Source organism: Sander lucioperca, chromosome 23 (genome assembly GCF_008315115.2).
Source record: "Sander lucioperca isolate FBNREF2018 chromosome 23, SLUC_FBN_1.2, whole genome shotgun sequence".
Taxonomy (NCBI): Eukaryota; Metazoa; Chordata; class Actinopteri; order Perciformes; family Percidae; genus Sander; species Sander lucioperca.
In genome coordinates this window covers 4,265,136-4,267,635 of record NC_050195.1, presented here as the reverse complement: position 1 = coordinate 4,267,635, position 2,500 = coordinate 4,265,136, and the positions used below count along the sequence as shown (strand labels likewise).

Sequence of the window (2,500 nt, the reverse complement as noted above, 5' to 3'; positions counted from 1 at the left end):
GTCACAGTCAAGCAGCTTAGCTCGTTGAAAATTAATGAGAACTGGCAGAAATGGAGCTGAGTCTTCCTGCAGGCTTTCTATACCACGCTAGAATGGCTTCAAACAAGGAAACCAAATTACAGAGTCCATGGTAGACCTTCAGACATTACCACACAGTCATGAAATACATGCAGGGCACCTTTAAAAATCAGGGGTTAAGTGGTAAATAAATGATCAAACACAGAGACTGCTGCTTATAGAGTAGTCCAGTCCTAACATGTGACTGTCTTATAGAGTAGTCCAGTCCTAACATGAGACTGTCTTATAGAGTAGTCCAGTCCTAACATGAGACTGTGTCTTATATAGAGGAGACACACCGAGTCGATAATCAGCCGTCTGACCGTCTGGCGAGGTCGGTGACGCGAGTCTGTTCGGTGTGTTCGTGCCGTCGTCCGTTGGAGGAGCCGTCAGCCTTCATTTTGGCCGACCTGACATGTTCAGTCAGAGACAGGGCAGTCAGAGACAGGGCAGTCAGAGACAGGACAGTCAGAGACAGGACAGTCAGAGACAGGACAGTCAGAGACAGGACAGTCGGGGACAGGACAGTCGGGGACTCACCCGGAAATGGCGAGCGGATGAGCCTCTCAAAATCTGAGTAAAATCTTCTAAACTGACCTTTGTTGATCTGAAATGAAGACAGATTCAGCAGCTGCACGGCCTATTTCTCTCTTCAAATGTTTTCAGAAACACGTTTCGGTGAACTATTTTAGTCCAATATGAGATCGTATTCTGAACGAGACGCCATGACAGTCTGGCTGTGAATTTCTGGAGAAAAAAGACCCACGTGATGCATTCGTCCAATCAGCTGCCGGTTCTCATTTTCTGGGAAATAATCAGACTGTTAATGGAAACAATACAGAGCAGCGCCACCTGCTGCTATGGAGACGTATTATATTTCACGCACATGCAGAACGTACGCTCAAGTCGGCGTCTCTTCAGTGAGTTCTGAGGAACTTTTTGGACCTCAGGACCCGACTGATCAGTCTGACTGGCTTTACTGCTGACGGTCGGCAGTCTTTTTGGTGTGTCACCACCTATAGAGTAGTCCAGTCCTAACATGTGAGTGTGTCTGTTTCCAGAACGTAGCCGGTGTGATGGCGGCCGTGGCTGAGCTGCTGCGGGTCCCCGTCCCTGCCGACTACCAGCTGAGTGGCGCCGCTGGCCCCGAGAGGAACTCGCTGGCTCTGCTGGCTGGAGTCCGAGTGCCGCTCACACAGGTACCAGCAAACACCTGGACCAAACACCTGGATCACTCTCTGGGTCCATGGAGCAGTAGTTTGGGCGCTTCTTGTGTGATCACCGTGTGATCATACACACAGAGACACACAGACACACACACCAATATATATATATATATATATATACAGATACTGTGAGTCCCTGCTAATGAAACTGTTTAATGTGTTTCAGAGTCCAAACGTCAGCAGACAGCAGAGACCTCCTCAGTGCTGCAGCTGCTGCAAGGTGCTTCTGGGAAACGGAGTCCGCGTCGTCAAGGAGCTCAAACAGGTGGGACACATCAGACGACTGGTTAACACTCGGTTTGTTTTATACACAATCAATAGCTAACAGCAGAGGGATTTAAAGGCTGATCATCTAAACGTCTGTGTGTGTGTGTGTGTGTGTGTGTGTGTGTGTGTGTGTGTGTGTGTGTGTGTGTGTGTGTGTGTGTGTGTGTGTGTGTCTCTTTGTGTGTGTGTGTGTGTGTGTGTGTGTGTGTGTGTGTGTGTTACAGGAGGGTCAGTCCAGACCAGGATCCAGCCTGGTGTTCTGCAGTCCAAACTGCTCTGCTCTCTACACATCTGAGCTGCAGAGCAGAACATCTGGAAACAAGGTGAGCGATGACATCACACCTGGCAGAGGTCGAGGGTTCGAGTCCGACCTGTGATGATTTCCTGTATGTCTTCCCTCCTCTCTCTCCCCTCTCTCACCCAGCTGTCCTGTCAAATTAAAGGTGGAAAAGCCCAGAAAATAATCTTTAAAAAAAAAAAATATATATATATATATATCTCGATATGGTTTGTTTATTTAGTAAAATGTGATGACGTAACACGTGTCGGATTTAAAAAGAAAATGTACTGATGACACAATTTCAATCCTTTTATTAATTCTTATGTTTTATTGACTTACATCAGCTTTGAGCTCAGCTTTTACTAATTTTAGGAATATGAAGATACTCCAGGAAATGACATCACAAGAAGCAAAAATACCAACGTAGGCGCTGGGGGACCAGAGGGTTCAGAGGGTTAATAATGATATTAAGCCCCTGACCCCCCAACCAGACGCCGGCCGTCGGCAGTAAAGCCAGTGGGACTGATCGGTCTCCCCGAGTTGGTCAAAACAGTTCCTCAGAACACCGAAGAGACGAGACGTAATACGTCTCCATAACAGCAGGCAGCGCTGATCTGGATTGTCGCCCAAAAATGAAAACCGGCAGCTGATTGGACGAACGCGTCACGTG

The 2,500-nt window shown here is 47.7% G+C and overlaps 1 protein-coding gene across 2 annotated transcripts in view; it reads left to right on the top strand.

Moving 5' to 3' along the window:
• Nucleotides 1-2,500, top strand: part of LOC118494350 (histone-lysine N-methyltransferase 2C-like) — a 48,319-nt gene that overhangs the window by 27,822 nt on the left and 17,997 nt on the right. For both annotated transcript variants that reach the window (XM_035998133.1, XM_035998132.1), the window contains exons 25-27: nt 1,119-1,256; nt 1,450-1,548; nt 1,775-1,873. In XM_035998133.1, the coding sequence (XP_035854026.1) occupies nt 1,119-1,256; nt 1,450-1,548; nt 1,775-1,873 (336 nt within the window). The remainder of the gene's footprint in view (nt 1-1,118; nt 1,257-1,449; nt 1,549-1,774; nt 1,874-2,500) is intronic.